We start from the raw sequence: 24,385 nt of genomic DNA on the forward strand, positions 1-24,385 counted from the left end.
TAATGGGACCCCATGATCTTGGGGAAGGGCTGGGGAAGAGACATGGGTCAGAGGAAAGGGAGGCTGTCCACTTACCCCCATAATTTTGGTGTTGCACTTGGCACAGAGTGGGGCAAAGAATTGCTCATAACATCGCTCACAGTAAACGTTGTTCTGCTCTTCCACAAAGCACACATCTGCCAGGGAACTCTTGCAGTAGGCACAGTTGAACTCCTCAGGGTGCCAAGAACGGCCCATGGCTACCAGAAATGGGCCCCTGGGGAAGCAGAGAATGGCACCCAGTAAGGCAGCCCCCAGAACTTGGAACTAGGTATTTCAAGAACCCCAACACTGTTTATACTTTTACCCAATAACTCTGACTTTTGTGACTGTTCTGATGAAGTAATGTGAAATTCAGAGAAAGCTCCATGCAGAAAGGTGATCATTGTTGCATCACTTACAATAAAGAAAACCAGGAAGCAACTCAAACATCTACCAATAGGGGACTGGGTAAACATATCATAGAATTCAGTTGACCACTGATAATGATAGTAAGATATCCAATAATGATGATGCTGATGGCTAACATTTATTAAGTGATTACTGTGTGTCAGGTTCTATTCAAGAAGACTTTTGCATTTATTAACTTGCTTAATTCTCACAACAATCCTACGAAGTAGGTACTATTATAATACCCATTTTTAGATAGGGAAACTGAGGCACACAGAGTTTGAACAACTTGTTTAAGGCCATAGGGCTAGTAAGTGGTAGACCCAGGATACAAACCTGTATTGTCTAGCTCCAGGTTAGCAGTCAGAACAGTGGGACTACAAGGACATTTCTTTATATTCTAATTTTTATTTTTCTGTGTTTTCTAATTCTTCACTAATGAATATGTATTACCTTAGTTTTAAATAAAAGTGTATTTTTCATGCATATAAGCTCACACCACACATGCATACAAACATACTGTATTCAAACAACAGCACCCATGGTCCATGGCTTCTAAGTGTGAAATCACTTGTTTTCATTTTAGTCTGGCAGATGCCCACCAACTCCCTGAGCAGCCCAGGCCTATCTGTGGAAAGACCCAGAAGCAACCCTAAAGGAAAACTGGGTCAAAACCCACACTGTCTTACAACATGCCCCGTAAACCTACTGACAAGTCTGGTGATTCCCAGAACTCAACCTTAGCCCAAGGGGGAGTTCCTGGCACCAGGCACCCTGCTGGAGCTTCACCCACATACCTCATGCCAACCTCCCAGCTCCCTGGGGGAGTGGGTGTCACACAAGTATGGCAGCTAAGGCTCAGAGAGGTCAGACCAGAGGGCAAGCCAGAAGGACCCGAGCCTTTCTCCCTACACCTGCCTCCTACCCCCATCTCTCCCTACCAGGGCTCAGACTGTGGACAAGAACCCTGCACACACACCCTTCCAGTGCCCCAATGCAGGGGCACAGCTGGACCATACCGGATGACGTTGTTGCAGTGGCCGCAGAGTGGAGTCCGGCTGCTGGCTGGGAAGCGCTCAGCCCTCTGGACGGTCCCCCTGGCAAGTGGTGGCACCTGGGGACCCGCCGGGGTGTAGGCTGGGCCCCCCCGGGGCAGGGTCTGCTTGCTGATGGAAGTGGTGCTCTTGCCCGGGGCAAACTTCTGGGAGAAGCTGTCATCTGTCACCCAGGGGGGACGGCTAGCAGGCTCTGCAGGGCCCCCGCTATAGGCCGCCGAGGGTGCGGGGTTATAGTTGGGAGCAGGCGAAGGGGTATAGGCTAGTGCTGGGGATGGAGTGTAGGTGGGGGCAGGCGAGGGGGTATAGGCAGGGGCAGGCGAGGGGGTATAGGCAGGGGCAGGTGAGGGGGTGTAGGCAGGGGTAGGCGAGGGAGTGTAGGGAGTGGGACTGTAATTGGCCCCTGGGGACGGGCTGTAGGTAGATGCAGGCACTGCAAAAGCCAAAAACAAAACAAAACAAAACAAAAACCCCAAGAAAGGTGTGTCAGGAATTCATTCTTCCCAGTTCCCCTCACTCCCAGCCAGAGAAAAGGAAAAGGCGGCTTTAACATTAGAGCATACAATTTCAGTTTTTTGGGGAGACTTGTTCCTGAACTTCTTGATGGCCCAGATTTGAATTCTCAGCAGGGCTTCCAGAGAGCTAGAGAGCAAGCACAGCAGAGCCCTCGACATGAGCTGGAAAAGGGACATGGCTATAAATATCTGCAGCTGTGCAGGGTGGGGCTCCACCAGGCCTTGACTGCCCAAGGCCTGCAGAAGACGGGGAGTGGGGGTGGGGGTACCTGGGCGGGAAGGGGTGGGAGTGGGTCAGCTCGCCCTTGACTGCACGATGCTTTCAGTTGCACTCTGACCAGTGATTTGACATCTGAAATACCATCCTTAGCATGAGTTTGCTGAACCTGGACCTAGGTCAGCCCTCAGGACAAAGCAGGTGACCTGGGTTTTCAGGTTCACGTTTCAGGTTTAGCTACAATTACTTTCTTGAAAAACAGCTCAGCTTGATTTGTACTGGGGGAAATTCCATCTTGGTTTGATTAGGGTGGGGGATCTTGAAGGAGGCATTCAGAGGGTACTGGGCAGAGACTCTAGGGTGACACAGCCCAGAAGTAGCTGCTCATTTGGCCTGTGGCTGCCCTGGGGACCCCTGTACCTCCACATCGCTTTAGTGGAAGCTGAGAGTGTGTCTGAGTGACTGTCTAAAGATTGTCCAGGCAGTCAGAGCACAGGGAAGAGAATGCACTGCCTCACTTCTACCACACCCTCCTCCAGCTCCCTGAGAGCAGAAAACCGTTTTGGGCTCACAGCACAGAAAAAGCATTGCAACTGCTTACCCACAGCCCTCTTCAGCCTGGGCTCTCAACACCCAGCCAGGGCAGACCCAAATGTACCCTGCACGCAAGATCCAGCTGGCCTCCTCTTCCAGCGAGTGAGGTTCCAGAAGCCTCACCTCATTTCAGTCTGCTCCTCGGGAAAGAGGCCTCATTCCCCCAACCCTAGGAAGCATGTTGGCACAGCCTCCCTCCCCATTCCTGAGCTCAGCCTGGGCAGGATGGACTGCACTGAGGCAGTCCCCACACCCACACCCTGCCTCTGCCTCCCACCCCACACTCCAGCCTCAACCTGGAGAGGAAGGTTTTTCTTAGGGCCCAAGACCCTGGCCCCACCTCCAGTCTCTCTTTCCCACCTGGTTCCCCTGGGCCACCTGGGGCAGCCTGTGGCTCCCACTCTGCACCTTCCACTCCCAGGTGACCCACCCTTCAGAGCTGGATGACCTGAAAATCCCTGTGCTGGGGGTGAGTAGGGACCAGGTAGATAGGATCCATCCATGTTGTTGAAGGAAGAAGAGATAAAACCCTCCACAGCCCTGCCCCGGAGCCATCCTGCCAGTGAGGCCTTCAAAAGATAATACCGGCCGGGCATGGTGGCTCACGCCTGTAATCCCAGCACTTTGGGAGGCTGAGGCAGGAGGATCACAAGGTCAGGAAATCAAGACCGTTCAGGCTAACACCATGAAACTCCGTCTCTACTAAAAATACACAAAATTAGCCAGGCATTGTGGCGAGCGCCTGTAGTCCCAGCTACTCAGGAGGCTGAGGCAGGAGAATGGTGTGAACCCAGGAGGCGGAGCTTGCAGTGAGCCGAGATTGTACCACTGCACTCCAGCCTGGGCGACAGAGCGAGACTCTGTCTCCAAAAAAAAAAAAAAAAAAAGAGATAGATAATACCTTCTCCATAAGGAATCTTCCTCTCCTTTAGGGGTAATGAGGCACATAGCATCTGTCATCTGAATCGTTCTTCACATTATTCCCCCTTTACCCTCAAGGTCACTGAGGCTCAGACAGAGCTAGTAAGTGGGAATACATCTCCAAAACCATTCATTATACCATCCCAAGCTGCCTCTGTAAAGATCATGAGTCCAATTTCTAGAAAATCTTGGTGCCACATGTCAGGGAGGAGTCATTTTCAACATGGAGGAGACCTCATGCTGTGGAGTCTTGATAGCATAGCCAAGAGCCCTGGCTGCAGGACCCAGCTCTACTACTTCCTGGTTGTGTGTCCTTGGGCAAGTTCCTTAACCTCTCTGGGCCTCAATTTCTTCATCTAAAACTGGCAATACTAATTCTTACCATCTTACAAGGTTATTATGAGGATTAAGGGAAGGTAAGAAATATAAAAGAGCTTAGCCTGGTACCTGGCATAGTGTGTCACCAAATGTGAGTGAGAATGGCAAGGATGGGGACAACATGGGTGTCAGGGTCACATGTACTGTCAGCTTGTCTCATGACCTGCTGCTCACCTAGGGAAGCCTAGCCCCGTTAGACTGGTAGGGCCGGGGGTTGTGGGAGAGGAGGGAAGGAAAATGGAACATCTTGAAGTCAGATAACCCGAGACTGAGGTCTATTCAGTGGTGGTGGAATGCCTGACGCCCTGCCTGCCCCACAGGGCATGCTGGGGACCTGCTGGAGTGACATAGTGCATGGATTTTATAAATGTGTACAGCCCAAATTTGAGGTATTGTCACCCTCCCTAACAACTTTGCAGAGAATCTCAAAATGCTGGGGGAAGAAGTGATTCCAGGAACGCCACCAGGAACAGAGAGCAGGGAGAGGTGATCTAGCACAACTTCAGAGCAGCTTCATCCCTCTGTTACGTAAGGGGGTTCTGTGCAACATTTCCTTTCTTTCTAAAGTGCAATTCTCTGCTAAAAAAGATTAAGATTGGCTGGGCACGGTGGCTCACTCCTGTAATCCCAGCACTTTGGAAGGCTGAGGCCGGTGTATCACCTGAGGTTAGGAGTTCGAGACCAGCCTGGCCAACATGGCGAAACCCCCATCTCTACTAAAAATTCAAAAAAATTAGCCGGGCATGGTGGTGAGCGCTTTGTAAATCCAGCTACTTGGGAGGCTAAGGCAGGAGAATCTCTTGAACCCAGGAGGCAGAGGTTGCAGTGAGCTGAGGTTGCGCCATTTTACTCCAGCCTGGGCTACAAAAGCGAAACTCCATCTCAAAAAAAAAAAAAAAGATTAAGACCATAAGCCCTAATCCTGCGCTGTCCAATACATAGTGCTAAATGGCCAATGAGCAGCTGAAACGTGGCTAGTCCGACCGAGAAGTACTGTTAGTGTAACACACACCAGATTTTGAAGACACATTAATAATTATTTTATGTTGATATGTTGAAATTATATATATATATGGGTTTTTTTTGTTTTGTTTTGTTTTTTTGAGACTGAGCCTTGCTCTGTCGCCCAAGTTGGAGTGAAGTGGCACAATCTTGGCTTCACAGCCGCCTCTGCCTCCTGGGTTCAAGCGATTCTCCTGCCATTGCCTCCCAAGTAGCTGGGATTACAGGCACCCGCCACCACACTCGGCTAATTTTTTTTTTTTTTTTTTTTTTTGAGATGGAGTCTCGCTCTGTCGCCCAGGTGGAGTACAGTGGTGTGATCTCGGCTCACTGCAAGCTCCGCCTCCCGGGTTCACGCCATCCTCCTGCCTCAGCCTCCCGAGTAGCTGGGACTACAGGCGCCCGCCACCATGCCCGGCTAATTTTTTGTATTTTTTTTAGTAGAGACGAGGTTTCTCCGTGTTAGCCAGGATGGTCTCGATCTCCTGACCTCGTGATCCGCCCGCCTCGGCCTCCCAAAGTGCTGGGATTACTGGCGTGAGCCACCACGTCCGGCCTGATGTTTTAAATATATATAGTCAAAGAAAATATATTAAAATGAATTTCACTTGCTTTCTTTTACTTTTTAAAAATGTGGCTACTAGGAAATTTCTTTCTATTGGGTGGTGCTGTCCTCATCAAAATGACTGTTTCCACGTGCCAGGCCCTTTACGTGCATTATTTCAAGTAATTACTCGCTGCAATTCAAGGAGGCAGATAATATTTGCAAGTCCATTTTACAGATGAGGAATTGAGACTTGGAGGGCTTAAATGGCTGCTTCCAAGTCATCCAGCTGGTGAACTACTTAGCTGAAACGAGCTCAGGCTGCCAGACTGAACAGCAGATGCCCGTTTAGAAACTCCCCAGGCAGCAAAACAGGCTTTAGTACGCCCCCTTTCAAGTAAATCGGGCCCTGGCCCACATTTCCTGCCTCCCTCCAGCAATACTAACCCTATTCCCCCTGCCTGGCAGTCGCTTCCCTCTATTGGAAGGCCTTCCAGACTCCCGGATCCACCTCCTTTTCTAAGCCCCCACAACACAGAGGTAACACAGAGGTCTCACAGAGGCAGGCTAGAATCTGGACCCCGATTTGACGGCTTCCTTGCCGGGGGCTACACCCACCCAGAGAAGGAACCTCCCCGGCCTGGGTGGCCCGGCAGCTCCATTCCCCAGTCGCAACCCCCACTCCCGGCCGGTGGCGAGCAGGCAGCGGCGCTTCGCCGCCCTCAGCTTCTGCACCCTTCAGCCTGGCTCGCCGTCATGCCAGGAAAGACCTGATATCCCATCTCGCAGCCCCGGGGCTGTTGCTATTTCTGCGTGACGGAATTAAGCCAGTCTAAATTAGAAGGTGATATTTCATCTCTAATTGGCAAGTTCAAAAGGCCCCTATCGCACTCGGCGGGCTCGGGGATGTGTAATTAAACAAGGTGATTTCTGACTCACTCCGGGCCGGGCCTGGCTCTCCGCGAGCGCCTGGCCGCCGCCCGGCCCGCGGGCCAACGTGGCCGTCCCCGGCCCGCGCGCAGGGTCCCCGTGACGACGCCGCCGCCCGCCCCCTCCCGGGCCCCAGGTGTTCTGGGGAGCGGCCGCCCACCTCGGGCGCCAGCGATAAGATCCGGCCTGCGAACACCGCCCTCGGCCCGGAGGAGGCCCCGGGGGGAGCTGCGGCGGCGGTCCGGGGCGCTCCGGGTCCCGCGCGGGCTCCCCGCCCTCTCCGACGCCCGGGTCCGAAGAGCCTGGAGGGCAGTGGAGCGGAGAGCGGCTTGGGCCCACAGGCCCCACTTCGTCCGGGGCGCCTGCCAGCCGCCCCCGGACTCCACTTGGCAGCGGGGCCTCCCGGAGAGGGAGGTGGAGGCCAGGCCGGCTCCAGCGCGCGCCCGCCCGGCCGCCTCCTTCCCCCCGCAGGCAGGAATGAGTTAATGTCTGCGCGGCCTGGGAACCGCGCGGGGGCCCGCGGCTCCGGCTCGTCTCGCTCTCCTGGGCCTCAGCCCAGGGAGGAGGAGGAAGGAGACGCAGGGCGGGCCGGCCGCGCGCCCCCGGAGCCCTGACGCCGCCTGGCGGGCTGGGCGAAGACAGCCGGCGGCCGCCCCGGAAGGTGCCAGAAGCGCCTCCCCGGGAAGAGACGGAAATGTCCTCCTTGCGCCCCTGCAAGGCCTCGCCTCCACCCGCCGCTTCTCCTCCAAACTCCTCTCCAGCCTCCCCTCCCTGTGTCCTCAGTCTCCGCAGGGGCAGCCGCTTCCCACCGCTCCATCTAAGGCTTGTCGCTCGCCCTGCGGAGTTTTCAAAACGCCACCTCGCCCTGCGGAGTTTTCACCTCAGAACCGTCTCTCCTTGCTCCTTCTCTAGGGACAGAGAAGGGCACCTCCCGTGTGACAGACGCTGTGCTGGGTGCTTCATTCCATTTCCAGAACACGAGGTGTCCAAGAACATCACAGCCTGGAGGGATGAGGCGCTTTGCCTTCGACAGCAGAGCAGGCCCTGGCACGGGCCTCTGTCTGGGGCAAAAGCCGCTTCGACCACCCACACTCAACCCTGCTGTCAGCGAGCTTCATGAACCAAACCCCCGGAGCAAGGCCCGCCCTGACTCAGTGCCTGTCTCATTTCCCTGGGCTCCAGCAGCAGAGATAACTTCCCTGGGGTCTCTCCCTGCGCCTGGATAGGACCTGCTCCCGAGTCCAGGCTCCACCTGTGCTGTTCTGTATCCCCATCGCTTCGGCCAACTCTCGCACACTGGCATGAAACGGAGAAGAGGGAGTCTCATTCTGTCGCCCAGGCTGGAGTGCAATGGTGCGGTCTGGGCTCACTGCAACCTCGGCCTCCCGTGTAGGTGGGATTACAGGTGTGTGCCACCACGCCCGGCTAATTTTTGTATCTTTAGTAGAGTTGGGGTTTTGCCATGTTGGCCAGGCTGGTCTTGAACTCCCGACCTCAGGTGATCCGTCTGCCCTGACCTCCCAAAGTGCTGGGATTCCAAGTGTAAGCCACCAGGCCTGGTCCAGAGAAGACTTCTCTGTTCTCCTTTGCTCTCCCTTAGAATCATCCACTACTTTCTTGCTCACCTGTCTCCCCCAGGCCAGATGCAGGCTCCATAGGATTCTGACCCACAACTGGAGGATGGAGGGTGGAGCCTCAATAGCAAGACCTCGCTTCCCATTCTTCTGGGGATGTGACCCCAGAGCCATCTCTTGGCTCTTGCAACTCCTGGAACCCACCCATGGCTTTAGACAGCCTCCCCTCCTGCTCTGCCTCTTACCTGGCTGGTAGACAGAAGGCCGGATGCTGGCAGTGGTGACAACCCGGGGCTTGGGTGCAGGGGCGGCGGGGCCCTCACTGTAGCTGGTGTGAGTGGCAGGTGCTGAAGAGGCGGCCGTTGCTGGGCTGTAGGAAGAGGCCTGGGGCCTGGAACCAAGGGGGGATGGGTTACACCCAGAAGGACACCCGCACTGGGGCCTACAGCCAAGGCAGGCTGACTCCCAGGGCTTCAGAAGCCTCTGTGAGGACACCTGACAGAGACATTTCTTGGGAGCTGCCAGAAACTGTGAAGGAAGGACCATAAGGGTCTCAGAGGGGAGGAGGGTGTTCCTTGGGTGGCTAGTGCCACTGCCTTTGGAGAGAGGGAGAAAAGCCACCAGCCAGACAGGAGGACACCGGGAAGACCCTTCACTGTCGTGGGGAGAGACTGCCCAGGTGGGACTGTGGAAGAGCGCAGAGGTAGGGGAGAGGAGAGAGATGGCGCTGGTCAGAACTACCTACCCCCCTCACCTCGTGGGGCACCTCAGCCCCTGACCACCTGGCCTCTTCTGCCTACTCTTTTCTATTGTTGCTGGAAGGAGCAGCAAAGTCTCAGGTTTCTGGGCACAGATACTCCAGGGAGAGCTCAGGGGAAGTCAGGAGACACCCGTGCCGCTCCCCCAACCCCGTCTCTGCCACTCAAGGACCCCCTCCCCCCCAGCAACACACACCTTTTCTGCATAGAGTTCCTGTTGTCCTCCTCTAACTGGGTTAGTTGTCAAGGGGCCTAGAATCACCTTTCCCCATGTGTGGCCCTGGGACAATGGGGTCAAAGAGATTTTTTTAAAAAGTGTCCTAGTTCATTACCCTCAGCAGAGTATGTGCTTGGCCTCTCCTCCCAGAGAGCTGAAGGCTCCGAGAACTCCTGGAATCCAGCCGCCTGTTGAGCCTTCTCTGATCAGCGTTCCCCAGTTGTATTTGTTTGTAAAACGCTTTTCTTCATTTAAAACTAATGAACACCTTGCAAAACACATCCCTGGTCTTTCAGATCTCAAAGGGGACCACATGCCCACACCCAGGGCAAATGGGTTATTGCTGGAGGTGCTGGAGAAGTGAGTCCTGCCTGCCACCCCCACCCACCGCTCCATGGCTTCCTGCCTGCCTTCTGTCTGTTCCTCAAGGGCCCGGGCCCTGCTGGGCAGAGCTGTAGGATGAGGAGTGCCTTCCTCTCCAGGGCTCTGAGAAGGGGGTGGCCCTGGGATGAGAACCCACCACCAAGCTTCTGAGTGGATCCAGAGAGGCCTGAGGGGCTGTCCCAGACAAAGTGGAGATAAAATGAGCCTCAGGTAGCCAGCATCCCAGACCTGGAGGCTGTGCACACTTGCCCTGTCAAGCTGCCTAGTTTCTGGCTGAGTGAAGCCATTGTCTCCCCTCCCCAGGCCCATCTGCCCTTCTCTGGATAGATTTCTGTGCTGAGATCAGCAGAGTAGGGGTCTCCATGGAAGAGGAAGAGACAGTGTCCAAGGGTTGCCGGGCTTCCATAGGGATGGGGGTGGGCCAAGGGGCAGTGGTCTTAGCCGGACTCCATCAGTGGAGGACACTTTGCCCGCAGCCCAAGAGCTACAGGTCCTGAGTCAGGGACTGGCTCTGGGAAAGGGAGCAGAGGCTTATGGCATCCATTGAAAATTCTGAAGCCATGCTCCCATGAAAGGCTGGGGGGTCCATTTGCCTCCCATGGGCTCCCCCAGCTCCAGCTCCATCCCAGCCCATGTGTGAGGAGGGGAGGTAGATTTGCTCAGAGTACAACCCCGTGACCCCTTCTACTCCAGCCCCACTCCCCGCTGGGCAGCCCTCTGTGCCACTCTCCAAGCTCCACCCAGGCCCCAGCTCTCCTGGCAAGGCAAAGGGAAGGAAGGGAGGACTCCCCCTGTTGGGGGCGTCCCGAGGGCTCCAGGAGCTCAGCCGTCGGCACGCCCAGGACACTGAGACCTGAGCCTGGTGCTGGTGCCTGCCTTTGAGCAGGGTTGGGGCCCCAGGGATGAGGCTGGACTGCCTGCAGGGCTCCAGCATCTATAGCCCCTCACCATTCAAATTGGGAGGCTTCTTCCCACTCTACAAGAGACATTTCTTGCCCTCCTCAAAATCTCTTCTTTGTGCAGGTAGCAAGGCCTTTATATGAAGAGATTCTGGTATAAAGAGGGGAAGCAGTGTCCTAAATCCCCCAGAAAACTGGGATGAAACCATCCCTGGAGGGCCAGGCTCCTCCTTCAGGCTTCAGTTGGGCTGGGGAAAGGCTGGTCTTGGGCACCATGCAGTTAATGTGAAGCCTGGGATGGGGGCAGCAGACAGGCCTGTGAGCCAGTTTGCTCATATCAATCCCACCTCAGGCTGCACCATGGACCTACCCATTCTGATCCAAGAGGCATGTCCTCCCCAGCAAACCCTGGGGGCCAGGGTGGGAGACTGGGACACCTGGGCTCCGACCGCAAACACTAACTGGCCGACTCTTGGAAGCCCAGACAGAGCGGGCCCCATCCAGCCTGATGCGCCACATGGCCACTGCAGAGTGACCTGTCAGCCTGGCCCCTCTGCGTCCCCTCTTCTCCCCTGGCCTTTGGTCTCTGCCTTGTTGGGTGTCTAGGAAGGCAGATGCAGGAACTCACAATACTTGTGTCATTTGTATGTATTAGGTGTTTTACAGACATTTTTTCTGTCATAATCTTATATAATAGGTGTTTGGTAAACATCTTAACAGACGAGGAAACTGCAGTTCAGAGAGCTTCAGTCAATTTTTCAAGGTTACACACAGTAAACTGTGGAGCAGATATAAATCCCACTATACTGGGTGCCTCTGGCGTTAACATGCTTCTCCGAAGAGAGGGGAGGGGAAGTGGGAAGTTCATGGCTAAACTCTCTCTGACGAAATCTGACCTGCCTTCCCTGCCCAGCTCCAGTGCTCCCTCCTCCATGGAGCCTTCCTTGATTTCTCCAGCCCACAGGGATGACTTTCATTCTACCTAATCTGAGTTCCAGGAACAAAGACTTTTCACACAGTCCCCTTTTGTTATCTAACACTGTGTGTATGAGTGTGTGTATATGTCTGTGAGAGAGACTGTTACCTCCCTCACTGGTGTATGTGTCCCTGGGGGGCAGAGTGACAGTCCCTGCTACAGTGGTGCACACCCCTGAAATTCACCCTCAGTTTCCCCTTCACACTCTGCACCAAGCAGCACTGGCCTTGGCTTCTTCCAGGCCTGTGGGCCCTAACTACCTTGGACACAGCTGGCCATAGGTGGACCCAGAGTGGGGCGTTTCCTGTCTCCCTTCCCCAGGGTCAGGCCCGGCACCTGTGGGCCAGTTACCTTGGGCTGTCGGCAGGACTTGAAGCAGGGGCTGTGGCGGCGGCAGAGGTGATGGCAGTGTGGGCAGCAGCTGTGGCCAGGGGTGGCGAAGCTGCACTGGGAGAGGCAGCAGCAGGCGGCTGGGCAGAAGCGGGCAGCAGCGGGGTGGTGGCCTGGCTGGTGCACACTGGCGCATGCTCAATAGGGGTGCTGATGAGGTGGGACCAAAAAGACAACAGGTCAAGGGAGCCTGGAGACCCCATGAGGCCCCTCTGCATGGGGGCAGGTGGGTGCAACAGAGGCAGGCTGGGCAGAAAGCGCCACCTGCCTTGCAAACAGAGTAGGATCCTCAGAGGGTATGTCTTCCAGCTCAGGGAAGGAGCTCCTCCAGGATCCCAGGAGCAGAGGCTCAGACCACAGAAGGGTCCCAATAACATCAAAAACTTTTTCAATCCTGGAGGCATTTCCCACCCCCACCTCTCAAATTTTTCTGTCCTTCCTAATTTTTCTTTTTCTTTTTTTTTTTTTTTTGAGACGGAGTCTCGCTCTGCCACCCAGGCTGGAGTGCAGTGGCCGGATCTCAGCTCACTGCAAGCTCCGCCTCCCGGGTTCACGCCATTCTCCTGCCTCAGCCTCCCGAGTAGCTGGGACTACAGGCGCCGCCACCTCGCCCGGCTAGTTTTTTGTATTTTTTAAAGTAGAGACGGGGTTTCACCGTGTCAGCCGGGATGGTCTCGATCTCCTGACCTCGTGATCCGCCCGTCTCGGCCTCCCAAAGTGCTGGGATTACAGGCTTGAGCCACCGCGCCCGGCCCCTAATTTTTCTTTTTCAGCAAAACAGTGTGGTGGAAAAGCCGATGGAATTACCCACCCAGGTTCCTCCCTGATCCTGTTTTCACCCTTCCTCATTCAGTCGAGGGCATGTGCTACCTTGGGAAGGAATGTTACAGCAAAAAAAGCAGAGTGAAGATATTTGAGTGTCAAGGACTTAGGCTCTGGAGTTGTGAGAACCTAGGCTTTGGGCTCTGAAGGACTCGGCACCAACAATACAGATGGCTGAAAGCTACCATGGCAGACAGAGCAAGGTTACCTGGACAAAAGTGGGCACTGTGGCAAGGGGATTCAAGAATAGAAGCCCCTGTGCTCCTTTTCAAGGTCAAACCTGGGGAAGTGGCAGGACCCCAGGGTTCCCCATGCCCATGGTGAGGGGCCAGACAGACCTGAAATAGCCCAAAGATTCCCATGCCTCTGTGTGGCCTGGGTGCCATAGAGAATTTACCATGCACCCAAGAGTGACAAGAACATGGGCCTGAGCACCTGCAGATCTGAAAGACCTTGTAACTGGGAAAGAGAAAGGCGATCACTCTGCAAGTATGGACCAGATGGGTTGGGGATGTCTCAGCAGATGCCAGTGCAGGCAGAACCTGACAGAGGACCAGGTATGCCCACACGCCCCCACCCTGAGTGCCTTGGCATTCTGTAAGCATCTCTTCCCTAGAACCACTCTAGAAAGACAAGAGCAGTCAGAGCTGGGTGGCTAACTGTAAAATGGGGTGGGCAGAGAATAAAAATTAAATTATAGGAAAGCAAAGAAATGCACATTCTTTACTCTTTGATTTGTATTTGCAACAACAGCAACTGGATAAATGCAGCTCCTGCGAGTGGGAATGACTCCCCCCATTTTATGCCGCTTGTTTATTGACCTCATGCTATGTGCCAGGCATGATGATGTCTTTCCTTCCTCACAGCAGCCCTCTGATGTGGCTATCATGGACTCTATTTAATAGATGAGGAAATGGTAACAAAGATAATTCAGTTGCTCAGAGTCCTACAACTTATCAGTCAGAATAGCAGGATCTGATTGAGGGATGTTGTGATTTGAATCCTTAACCGGTACCTCGTGGAGGAAGAAATAAACCTCTTGTTGTGTTGTGATCAGCCAAGTAGAATCTTTCCCCGATAAAAGGCACTATTCTTATTTGAAATAATTAGAATAACAATACTTTCCATTACTAAGTGGTGCCTGTAGTCCCAGCTACTTGGGAAGCTGAGGCGGGAGAACAGCGTGAACCTGGGAGGCGGAGCTTGCAGTGAGCCGAAATCACGCCACTGCATCCAGCCTGGGCAACAGAGCGAGACTCCGTCTCAAAAAAAAAAAAAAAAAAAAAATTAGTCAGGTGTGGTGGCGCATGCCTGTAATCCCAGCTACTGGGAAGGCTGAACCCTTGAACCCAGGAGGCAGAGGTTGCGGTGAGCCGAGATTGTGCCATTGCACTCCAGCCTGGGCAACAAGAGTGAAACTCCAACTCAAAAAAAAAAAAAAAAAAAGAGAGATTACCCTATTACTCCATGTTATCATTTCAACCTCCCTGAGCCATTGGGAATGTGACCCTCATTTTGTAGATGAGAAATCTGAGGTCCAGAGAGATTGTGTCTCTAGTAAAACATCACAAAGCTGCAAAGTGGCAGAAAAGGGCTTGGGGCCTCACCACTATAACACTTTGCAAACTTACATGTGTGCTTGAAGCCCCTGGGGATCCTCTTAAAACGAATTCCTAGTTGAGTAGGTCTGGGGCAGAGCTGACAGTCCACATTTCTTTTTTGTTTCTTTTTTTTTTTAAACTGAGACGGAGTCCCACTCTTTCGCCCAGGCTGGAGTGCAATGTCGCGATCTCGGCTCCCTGAAACCTCCACCTCCCAGGTTCATATAATTCTCCTGTCTCAGTCTCCCAAGTAGCTGTGATTACAGGCATGCACCACCACGCCCGGCTAATTTTTGTATTTTTAGTAGAGATGGGGTTTCACCATGTTGGCCAGACTGGTCTTGAACTCCTGACCTCAGGTAATCCACCTGCTTCGGCCTCCCAAAGTGCTGGGATTATAGGCGTGAGCCACCGCACCCAGCCGAGAGTTCACTTTTCTAACAGGCTTCCAGGTGATGCTGATGCTGCTGGCCTGTGGGCCACACTTGGAGTAGCTGGCACTAAAGGGGTCTGCCCTAGATAGGAATGCAAGCGGGCCCTGAGCTATTTGCAAAAGCATCACTGAATTGCTTTCCTCCATCTGGTGATGTGTATGGTAAAAAGAGCATGAAATATTGTGAGAGGGTCATGGAAGAATAGAGATGGAGAAGTGGCAAGGTTGAGGTTGACTGCCCCCATGGGAGAGAGAGTGCCATCCTTCTCCATAACTGCGTGGGAAGCTTTTGGGATGGGCAAGAGCAGGGGCTACATCTTGCCCAGGTCTTCCCTGACTTAATGCTCAGGGAGGCAGTCTCGGACAGCCCAGCTTGCAGGCCTGCAGTCGTGCCTGGCTCTGGCCCTTCCATGAGCCCGCTTGTGAAAGAACCTTGCTTCTGGAAGCCATGCCGGTGATGTGACTGCCTCAGAGAAGTAGATGCAGTCTCTGAAGCCACACCATTGAGCTGGCTGCTCAGACCCTCCTGTCAGTGTGGGCAGGTATGGCCTGGGATGGCTCAGGCTGACACAGAACACTGATCTCCTTGATCTGCTCTCCATGGCCCTACACCACACTTCCAGTAGGCTGCTGGGAAATGAGGACACTGCACAGGACCAGGGCAATGACAGTGTCCAGGCTGGGGACAGTATTCTGCAGAATGAATAGGAAGTTGGCTTTGCCTGTCTCCTTGGCTCCAATTCACTGTTAGGCCAGCTTACCTGCCGATCTCCCCAGCCAGAGCTCCAAATAAACCCTGGATTCCAGGGCATGAAGTTGGAGCTGGATGTGGGCCCTAGGAAAATTCATCATTGACCGCAGCACCAGGACAGTGATCACCACCAGGTATACCTAGGTATGCACGTAAGGGAGCCTGCTGCTTGGGGTTCTTGCCGAGTGGCATCCTCTCTGGCACCACTGTCTAAAGACACCAAGAAGCCAGGGCCTAGGGAAGGCAGAGGAGGCATTAGAGGGTGTCTTGAAGGATCTTGGGCTCTTATTCCATGTCAGTTCCTGCCTGAAGTTCCACAAGCCCCCAGAAGCATCCTGAAGGGCGCATCATAGAGCAAGCACTGTGGAGAACTTACTTGGCCCTGGCTTCATTCCTAAAGACAGTGCTGGTGAGATCACCCCAGCCTGATCTAAGATCTACAGTTGCCTCCTGCCTTGGTCATAATTCAGTTTAAACATCTAAGCAAAAACCAAACTAGACCCAAATGCTCATGGCTCCTTGGGGGGATGGCGAGGCCAGGAGAAACACAGCCTGGCTATCGTCCCCTTTTCAGCTTATCTCTTCCCTCAGTCTGGTCAGCATCAAGGTGGAGCATGTTGACTGTGTGCCCCTGCTCTTCCATGGTGGCTCTTGGTGGTGGGAATGGTGGGGTTTGGTTGATGCTGTTATTGATAACTATGATACTATGTCTGGAAAGGATGGGGATGGTGGTGGTGGTGATGCTGGGTCTTGGGATTGTTGTCACTGGGCTTGGGTCAGAACTGTTGGTGATGGTGGGGGCCTTGTGATTGATATTGACAGTGCTAAAGGGGTGGTTGCCACTATGGGGGTGATGATGCTACTTGTGTTGGATAAGATGGTGAAGCATGAAAATCTCTGTTGATTGGGTTGATGATAGAATACCAGTCAGGTGGTTGATCTTGAAATTATTCATGCTGCCACCCACCTAGTCTACATTCCACCTTGCTGCCTGGTGACTATGGCTCAGGGGAACCCTGAGCTGCATCACTTTGCCCCAGGAATGCTCCACTGCAACTCCAGGGCCCATGCTGCCATTGTGGTCTAGGTGAAGAACACCTTATCAGCTATAGTGTGAAAGGTGCCCTGCAGCCTTTGCTAGTTCCACTTTGCCTTCAGAATGCATTCAAAATCCCATGGCCTGGGAGTCTAGATGCAGACCACTGCTAACCATGACATCCTCTGCATTCTCTCCATTCCAACCAAAATGATTAACTTGGGGTTTTGGGACACCACTTCTCATCAGCATCTCTGCTTGCTCTGCTTAGAGTATCTGTCTAGGCTTTTGTATCTACTTCCACCCTAATTCTAACCATTCCTGAAGATAAAATACACTGACCTCTTCTTCCAGGAAGCCTTCTTTGATCCATCACTTGGAGGGATGCTCCCTGTCTCTGGACCATACATGATCATCCTTGCATTGGGAACACAGTTATATTGGCCCTTTCTGATTCCTTTAGCACTCACAGTAGTCAAGCATCTCCACAAATGCCCACAGACACTGGATGCTGAATGAAGACATCTTTCCTGCTTATACCGAGGGGTTTACATGGAACCCAGCCTGGGGCCCCCCAGGGCACTATGTGAAGGGGTCTGGGGTAGGTGGGAAGGCAGGGCTTCAACTAGGTGGCTCCAAGAGGGCTCCTACAGGCTGGGGTCTGGGAGCAGGGGTCCAAGAGCCCACCAACTCTTAGTGGTTGGCTGAGGTCCTTTGCCAGCCTCAGGATACCCACTGCCCAGGACCTCTCTGTATCTGGCAGACCCCTGCCACCAACCCATCCTTGGGCCTTGCAAGTTCTCTATAAAACATCAGCCAAATATGGGTGTGCTTCACGAGGCCTAGATGAAGGCAGCAGGATGAAGCCTGCCTGGCCCAGGCATCAGACTGCTGGAGGCAGGATGAGGTGGGAAGCCAAAATAGGTTGGCAGGGGGCTTTAGGGAGCATCTCAGAGTGGATAGGCAGGAGAGAGTGGCCTCAAACACCACCCCCTCCTGGTGGGATTGCTAAGGTTCCTGGAGGCAGAGGGAAAGCCTCTGCCCAGGCAGCAGGAATGGGCGCAGGGCTCTGGCCAGCCCAGCCACAGAGGAGGCAGGACAGCCTTGAGGGCTGAGCCTCAGCATCTGCTTCTAATGTAAGTGCCACCACTCTCATGTCCTCAGCCTGTGATTTCACACAATCAGGGACATGGAATTGGCCTGGAGAAGCCTTGCCATCATGGGGTACTTTCTAAGCGGTCGGGCCAGGGTCAGGTGAGTAGGGTGCCAGCTAGTGGGTCACAGCTCAGCAGGACATGAGCCTGAGGCCTGGCTGGGATCTTTTTGACTGCTGCTGCCCTTCCTACCCCTTCCTAAAAGCTCAGGACTAGGACAAGGCCACAGGTGGGTGGGAGCCGGGAGCAAGACCCAGGTGGAAGCCTTCCCAGCCCTCTTGCCTCCTGACACTTGAGCAATAATCTGCCAGGGCTGCCTTCCATCTCTTCTCCCCTGAGCCCCAGCCCTGGCCCCCTGAGTTCCCTTGTGAACTGCTTCTCAGCCCAGGTGTGCCCACTGGAACCCTTCTCTTGCCTCTGGACCAGGATCGAGCATAAGTAGCTCCTTCTTGCGAAAACAGCTTGCGGGGTGCCTTCTGATGGGGCGGGGCAGGACAATGGCTCAGTCTGCTGGTTGCAGCAGGGTGTGGGAGGAGAGGCAGGGGGCATTCAAGTATTCCCATACGCACTGCCCTGTGGGTGACTAAGGGTGCCCAACGGGCCTCAGCACAGATTCCTACCAGCCATCCTCCCACCCTGGGTTGCAGCTGGGCTCGGGACCTGTGGGGTAGGAGAGCAGCAGGACCAGAGCTGCGCTGGGTCCTGGGACTGGTGGGCACTGCCCCTGCCCCTCTTCTGGTGGTGCCTCTCCTCTCTCTGTCCCAGATCATGGCCTCACAGCCCCTCTCAGGTGGGACACACACAGGCACAGCATGACTGGGGCTTGGTGTGGTTCACTTCAAATCTTCTTTATTTCAGAACAAGCATGCTTATATGTACAGAAGAGAGAACTATGGAGCCAGCACACACGGTACAAAAAGGAGGGTGCATGCCCCCACCTCACCACTGCCAGGAGGGGTCTCTGTCTCATCTACCCTGGAGCTTCCACTTCCTCTTCAAAGAGCCCTATTCTGGGCTGCCCTGAGCTCCAGAGGACAGCGAGGGAGCCGGGCAGGGCCAGGGATCAGCCTCTTCCCCAGACCCTGATCTATGGGTGACTCATTCTAGGAGGGGATGAGGCCAGGAACTGAGGATGGTGGGATACTGAGTAGTGGCCCATCCATTTCCCTTGGTTCTGGGGTGTTATGCCAGCAAACCCCTCATGCCCTCTCTGGTCTACAGCTAAGGCCCTGTGCAGAGGGCAGGGGCTTGGGCTACAGGCTATTTGGGGGGTGGCGAGGGTTGCCCCGAATGGGGCAGGTTGGTGGGTACAGAGGAATTGGGAGGTTTGGTGGGTACAGAGCTGCAGGGGGCTGGGCCCCAGCATCAGCTCTGGGGAGGGCAGAGGACAGAAATGCTGCGGTTGGCCATCAGAGGTGCCCCCAGCACAGTTACACATTGTCAAGCATCACCGTGGGGCTCACATGCCAGATCTGTGTGGGGGTAAGGAGGGAGGGGATCCAGCCTGTCGGGGTAGGGGGATTCCAGGCAGCCTTTTAGCTTTTAACATTAAGGATTTGGGCTGAAAGGCCATGGTGCCAGTTGCGCAATTTGGCAAAACGTGGGCTGTTACGTTCCGTTTCAAACCTTTCCCTGTGGCACAGAGAGAGAGAGAGAGAGAGAGAGAGAGAGACAGAGACAGAAGGAGAGAGAGAAGAGAGGAAGAATGAAAGGGGTTAGGGAATGTGTTCACCATTCCCCTGTCTAACAGGTGGGGCAGAGGGCATGGGAGGGAGGGAATGGGCTTGGAGAAGCTATGCAATCCATGGGGTACATTGTAAGTGGTCAGGCCTGGGTTAGGGCAAGACCCAGAGTCTTGGGGACCAGGATGGAGGGACTGAAGTTCCTGCCTTGAGTGAGTTGGGAGCCATGGAGAAGGAACCTGGCTAATGGCCCTGAGGGCAGACTGACTAAAGGGGGCCTCCCTGGTCCATGTAGTGAGGGCTAGGCAGGGCTGCTTTGGCTGTGAGCTCTCAGGATTGAATCAAACAGACAGGTGCACCTCGCATGATCTCTGTCCCCTAGCTGGGCATCAAGAAGGAGGAGCGCCTATCCCTCGCGATCAGGCTTGGTGGGCAGACCTGCCCCCTCCCTGTGCTGCCCTGGCCTCGAAAAGCCTTCACTGTCCCCAGAGAGAAGCCTTTGCACACAGCTCCTGCCCACGCCTGCCCATCAGGCCTGAGCACAGCCTGGGCACATGCGTGCACACCCACACATACTCACAAGGTCACTGTCACAGACAGAGGGCCAGGACTTCCGGCCACTTCCCACCAGTGGGGCCTCTTGGGGCTCAACCCACACCTGCTCAGCTGAGGGCACAGTACAGAGCAGGCAAGCAGCAGCCAGAAACGTGGGAATGAATGGAGGAAGAGAACACCTGAGAAAGGCCAGTGCCACAGGCATCAGAATGCAGGCCTTCCAGGCTGGAAGGTCCAGTCACATCCTCCAGACCAGAGGTGTCCACTGGTGGCCAAAGGGCCACATCCAGCCACAAACACAGTATGTTTAACCTGTACAGTGCTTCCAACTCAATGTAAAAATTAATTTCTGAGTCCATACCATGAGATGCTTCTTAGCAATAAAAGGGAATAGATGAACAATTGGAGCACTCAACCACTTGGGTGACCCCTGGGAATTATGCTGATTTAAAAACGGCCAATCTTAAATGGTGCCATGCTGTATGATTCCATTTATATAACATTCTTGAAAAGGACAAAATTATAGAGATGCAGGACAGATCACAGATGAGTGGTTGCCAGAGGTTAAGGAGGTGGGTGGGTGCTGGAGGGGAGTGGGTATGGCTATAAAAAGGCAGCGTGGGGGATCCTGGGTGATGGGAAGTTCTGTGTTTTGCCTGTATCAGTGTCAGCATCCTCGTTGTGTTATTGTGCTTTCATTTTGCAAGATGCTACCATTGGGAGATGCTGGGTAAAGGGAACATGGGATCTCTATTATTTCTTATAACTGCACTGAATTTGCAATTATCTCAAAGTAAAAAGTTTAATTAAGAAGTTAGTCGGGTGTGGTGGCTCATGCCTGTAATACCAGAACTTTGGGAGGCCGAGGCAGGCAGATCACAAGGTCAGGAGTTTGAGACTAGCCTGGCCAATATGGTAAAACCCCGTCTCTACTAAAAATACAAAAATTAGCCGGGTGTGATGGCATGCACCTGTAGTCTCAGCTACTCAGGAGGCTGAGGCAGGAGAATCACTTGAACCTGGGAGGTGGAGGTTGCAGTGAGCTGAGATTGCACCACTGCACTCCAGCGTGGGTGACAGAGTGAGACTCTGTCTCAAAAAAAAAAAAAAAAAAAAAAAAGAAAGAAGGAAAGAAAGAAAGAAAAGAAAAAGAAAAAGAAAAAAAAGAAGTTGGCCAGGCACGGTGGTTTACGCCTATAATCCCAGGACTTTGGGAGGCCGAGGCTGGTGGATCACTTGAGGTCAGGAGTTCAAGACCAGCCTGGCCAATATGGTGAAACCCTGTCTCTACTAACAATACAGAATTAGCCAGGCATGGTGTCACACGCCTGTAATCCCAGCTATTCAGGAGGCTGAGGCAGGAGAATCGCTTGAGCCTGGGTGGTGGAGGTTGTAGTAAGCCGAGATTGCGCCAGTGCCCTCCAGCCTTGGAGACAGAGTGAGAATCCATCTCAAAACAAAAAAACAAAAAAAAAAAAAAAAAAAAAAAGTGAATTGCTAGCATATAAAAATCAGGAAGAGCAACTTTAAGTCTTTGAAAAGAAGATGTGGCAGTGCTGGCCTTCTATTTCTGCACAGTAACAGTCATCGGGTCTGGCCCCCACGTCCGCACACTCACAGAGGTCCTCGGTTCTGCACGTGCTTTACCTAGCAGTCTCTCTCTCTCTACCCCTTGAATCCTGCATACTGGGTCTCTGTCTAAGACTGTTTGACAAAAGGGACCCACTGCTAACATATAACATATTTGAAAACCACCAGTCTAGTCTGAACTTTCCTTATACTAAGAGGAAGCTGAAGCCCAGAGAGGTCACATGAATGACCTAAAGCCACACAGAAACTCAGGGGCAGAATCACAATCTAAGTGCCGGCGTCTTCTTCCCTTGCCACATACCTGCCTATGTGAGGTTGGGGTGAAGGGGTGGAGATGGCACGAGCAAAGGTGGTGTGGCGGGGCTCCTTGAGTCCTGCTGACAGCACTACAAACAGTCCTGACCATCCCACAGACACTACCCAGAACACAGGGGCACAAGATCAGACACAGGCAGTTAACCTGTAAATCGTCAAGTCCTAGCAAGGCCTGTGGAGGCTGGGTAATAGTTTGTCATCAGTGCTTGGTGACAGGGACAGGGACAGGGACAGCCCTGGAGAGTCCGATCTAGTGAGCATGCTCTACCTGAAGCTTTTGAAAATCCTCAGCTAGCCAAGGAAAGGAGCCAGGAGAGGAAGGCACAGGAAAGAGGAAAAGAGACAGGAGAGCAAGAGCAAGAAAGAAAGCTCCCCAGGGGCTGCTTAGGCAGTGGCACCTGGGGCAACATCCCTGGTGCTCCAGTTGTGGTTTTCAAACTCGCTAGGGTGGCAGAACACCAGGGACTCAAAATCCAAAGAAGAGAGGTAATTTTTTCATTGCTTTCTTACAAGGGGCCCATTGGCGGGGGCACCCATTGGCAGGAGGGCCCTGTGCTGTGCGGCAAGTAAGCGAGGTGGCTGCAGTGGGGGCAAAACTGAGAGACTGCCCAGAGGAGGGAGGGAAGGGGGCGTCTGAGGCTGCAGGAGGGAAGAAGCGGAGCCAGTGAGCCCTGGCATTTTGTTGGAAGAAGCTTAATGTTTGCATGATGGAAAAGGGGCATGGAAGGATTTTTACATGATCTGGGATGGAAAGGGCTGTGTGATGCAACCCTCACCTTCAGCTCCTCTAGGGACTCTTCACTAAGATCAGCTTTGTTCCTAATGCTTGGAAGGATGGGGAGGTGCAGAGCTCTTTACCCAGGCGGGCATCAGGGAAACGCAGAGGCTGCACTTATAAGGGATCAGGGGGATGTCTGGGTTTCATGCTGGGCTACATCCAGGATGGTTCCCCCAAGCAGTGGGATCCAGATGCCTTGCAGATCCAAGCCCTGCCTTGCCCCCACCCCTATCCCTAATGTGGCTGCCCAATGTGGATCTGACCTTTTGGGTGATCAGGGCCCTGGAATGCCTTTCCAAAGTCAGAAGGACTCTGAGATTAGAGGCTCAGCTTGTGGGAAGGAGGCACTATTTCAGCTACCTCCGATGGAAACTGGGGAGCCACAGCATCACCTATAACTACTAGAGTAGCTCCCATGTGGAAGTAGGCAGGAGGCTGATGTTCAAGTCAGCCTGGACAATTTCTTAAGGTGCCTGTGTCCTTCTAGAGTGGGAAGCTAAATTCATAGCTGATGCCTGGGCTGTTCAGGCCTCTCCCACCTCACCCGTAAAGATAGAGTCCCTGGAAATTATACTCTATCTTGGGCTGGCCAGCAGGTTGGCTCTGGAGCCTCAGATGGAAGCTACATGCTACCAGACAGAGATACCATTCGGAGCCAGGACCTGAGAGGAGAAGAGGGCTGTGAGCTGTCATGGGACTCTGGGAGTGGACCTTGGAGGCAGAGCAGTGACGGAGGTGAAGGGAAAGTTTGCAAGGTCTTCTTCACATGTGGATTCACACCTGACCTTGAGGTCCCAGAGCCCCTGCCTACTCACTCAACATTCCCGCTAACTTTCTCACCACACAGCGCCAGGAAGGAGAAAGCACGTTTGCACGGATATAAGAGTGTCGGTGTCACCATGCAAAGGCTTGGCAAACTCAGGCTCTGCTGGAGTGAGACACTTGGAAGCAGTTTACAGTGAAGCCTCCCTGGGGAAACTCAGCCTTCAAGACAGACCCTGAGAATCCCCACTGGGATTTGGGAGGAGAAAGAGAATGTGGCTGCTCTCAGCCAATAAGATGGGTCAGGAGAGTCTAGGGGTGCAGCTTCGAACTTGGGAGTGGGGACAGATAGAAGTGCGGCTCAGGCCCCTGAGGAGCAAGACTCCTGACCGGCCTGGACCAGGGTGGGACAAAGCATTTCCCTTCTGCTCAGACGGTGACGTGGGTGAGCCTGGGGCCCCAGCCATGACCAGTGATCACAGACACTGCTTTAGGCTTCAATCACAGACAGATTAAAACTGCTACACCCACTGCACCCGCCTCTGGGTCCATGGGATAGTTGTTTGGGATTCAGTGACATGGGTGGCTCTGCCCATGAGGACAACTCTCCAGAAATTAAAGTCAGAAGAAGGGAGAGGAGCCCCCTCCAGACCTAGGCAGAGGCTGGCTGGATGCCTCAGAGCCTCCACTGCAGGGCCTGAGACCCCAGAGACAGGTGCTAATGGGGTGAGGGAAGCTTCCTGGGACGGTGGGAGGAAGTCAACTGGAGCCACTTCCCAGGCCCTCTTCCCAGATTTCCCTAGGATGAAACCCTGCCGTAGCTGGGGGAGAGGCTCCGAAGGCTGCCTTTTGCTGAGGCTGAACCAAGCTTTCATGGGGTTAGGCCGCTGGCAGAAGGACTACTCTCCCACCCTTCAATTACCCTCAAGACCAGGCAGAACAAACTTCAAGAGATGTTCCTTGAAGGAGGGAAGGGGAAGACCAAGGACGAGGCCTGGGGACCCCCTTCAACACTGCCTTTGTGCTCTCCTCACTCAATAATTTTGCAGAGCCTGCAAACATTCCAGGGGAAAGAAAAGACAAAAGTTTGCTGCAATGCACTTCCACAGTACTCTTTCCCGTT

General features: G+C 53.8%; 1 protein-coding gene across 9 annotated transcripts in view; it reads right to left on the reverse strand.

The window, feature by feature from the left end:
* Window positions 1-24,385, reverse strand: part of LDB3 (LIM domain binding 3) — a 70,005-nt gene that overhangs the window by 19,007 nt on the left and 26,613 nt on the right. For 6 of the 9 annotated variants that reach the window (XM_015147086.3, XM_077946413.1, XM_015147085.3 and 3 more), the window contains 3 exons: window positions 8,405-8,550; window positions 1,449-1,917; window positions 76-256 (listed from right to left, as the gene is read on the reverse strand). In XM_015147086.3, coding sequence (XP_015002572.1) covers window positions 76-256; window positions 1,449-1,917; window positions 8,405-8,550 — 796 coding nt within the window. Of the gene's footprint in view, window positions 1-75; window positions 257-1,448; window positions 1,918-8,404; window positions 8,551-11,744; window positions 11,934-18,407; window positions 19,213-24,385 lie in introns of those variants that run through there. The other 3 variants (XM_015147090.3, XM_015147091.3, XM_015147084.3) reach the window with 2 other exon arrangements.

Source organism: Macaca mulatta, chromosome 9 (assembly GCF_049350105.2).
Source record: "Macaca mulatta isolate MMU2019108-1 chromosome 9, T2T-MMU8v2.0, whole genome shotgun sequence".
NCBI classification, from domain to species: Eukaryota; Metazoa; Chordata; class Mammalia; order Primates; family Cercopithecidae; genus Macaca; species Macaca mulatta.